This window comes from Brassica oleracea, chromosome C2, assembly GCF_000695525.1.
Source record: "Brassica oleracea var. oleracea cultivar TO1000 chromosome C2, BOL, whole genome shotgun sequence".
NCBI classification, from domain to species: Eukaryota; Viridiplantae; Streptophyta; class Magnoliopsida; order Brassicales; family Brassicaceae; genus Brassica; species Brassica oleracea.
The window spans coordinates 49,132,978-49,135,153 of NC_027749.1; the positions used below are offsets into that span (position 1 = coordinate 49,132,978).

At 39.6% G+C, this 2,176-nt stretch overlaps 1 protein-coding gene across 1 annotated transcript; it reads left to right on the top strand.

Moving 5' to 3' along the window:
- Positions 1–221: 221 nt before the first annotated feature.
- LOC106326138 (MADS-box transcription factor PHERES 1-like) lies at positions 222–1,511 on the top strand. Its single transcript, XM_013764161.1, has one exon. It carries the CDS (start codon positions 239–241, stop codon positions 1,424–1,426), a length of 1,188 nt encoding a protein of 395 aa, XP_013619615.1. The 5' UTR covers positions 222–238; the 3' UTR covers positions 1,427–1,511.
- Positions 1,512–2,176: the final 665 nt, after the last annotated feature.

Below are 2,176 nucleotides of genomic sequence, written 5' to 3' on the forward strand. Positions count from 1 at the left end.
AACTATACAAGTAGTAATGAGTAATTACGCAAACTCGCCAGCTCACTAACAATGTATTTACAGACTTGGTCATGATTATATTTATTGCAATTCATGACTTCAATATTAGCATTAATGATCCCAAAGAAAGTGATAAGACCTGCATAAGTAATACCAGCCTCTCATTACACTATATAAACAAGAGTAATAGAACACAATCAAGTACCAACATAACTCTCTCCTTCACCCACACACAACAATGACAAGGGGAAGGTTAAAGCCAAATTTCATAAATAACAAATCAATAAGAACCCAAACTTTTAAGAAGAGGAAGAGAGGTTTTATGAAGAAAGCCAAAGAGCTGTCTACTCTCTGCGGTGTCAAAGTTTCTGCGGTTATCAAGAGCTGCGACAATGCGGAGCCGGAGTTTTGGCCGTCAAAGGAAGGCGCTGAAGCAGTGCACTCAGAGTTTATGAAGGTGGTGGAGACGCAAGGGTTCAGTAAGATGCATAACCATGAGAGTTATCTGTTGGAGAGGATCCAGAAAGACGGAGAGAAGGCAAGGAGGCTACATGCTGAGAATCGAGAGATTGAACTTAGAGAGGTTATGTTCGATCTTCTCAAGGGGAAGACGCTGATGCCGCATCAGTATGGTGATCCAAGTTTTATGAGAGAGCTGAATCTTTTCATTGGTGGTTATGCTAATAGGGTAACTTACAGGACCCAGTTCCTTGAGGGGAGTGTTGAGCCTGTTCCTCCTAATGTCGCTGGTGCAAATGCACCTGGTCCTGTTGTTGGTGATGTGAACCCTGTTGTTGTCGGAACCGAGGGTTCGGTAATTGACCCTACTGAAGCTTATGATCATATGCCCCAATATGATAGTATGGATATGAGTGTGAATGTGGAGGCTCCTGAACAATTTCAATACCAAACTCATGCTAACTATTATGATCAGACTCTACCTTGGTTCAATGGTTCCAGCCAGGGTATGAATGTGAATCATCAAGAACCATTTCAATACCAAACTCCTCCTAACTCTTATGATCAGATCCAGCCTATGTTCAATGGTTCGAGCCAGGGTATGAATATGAAATATGAAGAACCATTTCTATACCAGCCTCCTGGTAACTTGTATGATCAGATGCAGCCTATGTTCTACGGTTCGAGCCAGGATATGTATACATGTTTGGGTCACGATCAGGGACAGAGTTCGAATCAGTATCCAAATGCAAAACAACAGTTCATGAGTCTATTGATGGGACGACCTCAGCAGATGAGTGATGTTCAAGATCTTGCAAGCGTTGCTTCCATGGATGACAACAATAATCGCTACCAACAACTACCAGTCACCAGTCAGATGCCTTCCACCACCACCACCACCGCCGCCGCCAATCTTTCTGGTCATAGCATCAACAATGGTTGCCCAACAAGGTTTTGTTTGGACTGAAGTGTTTGCGTTTGCATTTCTGAAATTTCATATTGTAATGATTAAAGGTTTTTGCCTTTAAATCAGTTATGTTATTAATCATTATCCGGCATTTCAATAGGTGAACCTTTTGTCAAAAATAATGTTTTTTCTTTCGAACATAATTCATTAAACTCAAACTCAAATACTACATAGGCAAAAAAGAAGTAAGCATCCTCTTTGAGACACATTATAAACTAAACTGACAAAAAAAATTAAACAGAATAAGTCTTCATATGAAGTTGACAGGAATTCAAGACAGACCTTGAATGCGTCGAAAAGCCTTCATAACAGATAAACAATAGCTGAGAATTAGTCACAACTCACAAGTGATATTAAGAGCCAATCCTCACCACTGATAGAAACCAAAATAGTCTTGATTACACCTTATGGCCCTGTATAAACTGCTACACAAGGTGGCATGGTTGTGAGGTACTCTTCTAAGATAAGGAGGAGGATGAAAATGATACCGAAAATTCGTTCTAATATGATGGTATTGCAATAATCTCAGGGTATAGATCTCAGAAAACCCATAAGAAATCTTTAAACTTAAATTAGTCGGAGAAATCAAAAACCAAATATTTGTGTCTCATGATTTGTTTAGGAATGTCAATTAGGTTCACCCAGTCCAAAACCCGCAAAGCTCTTAAATATTTGAGTCTGGCCTAGACCATAAATATTTTGGGCCTATATATTGAAGTCGGACCTAATAGGACTTTTAAGTTTTTTGGA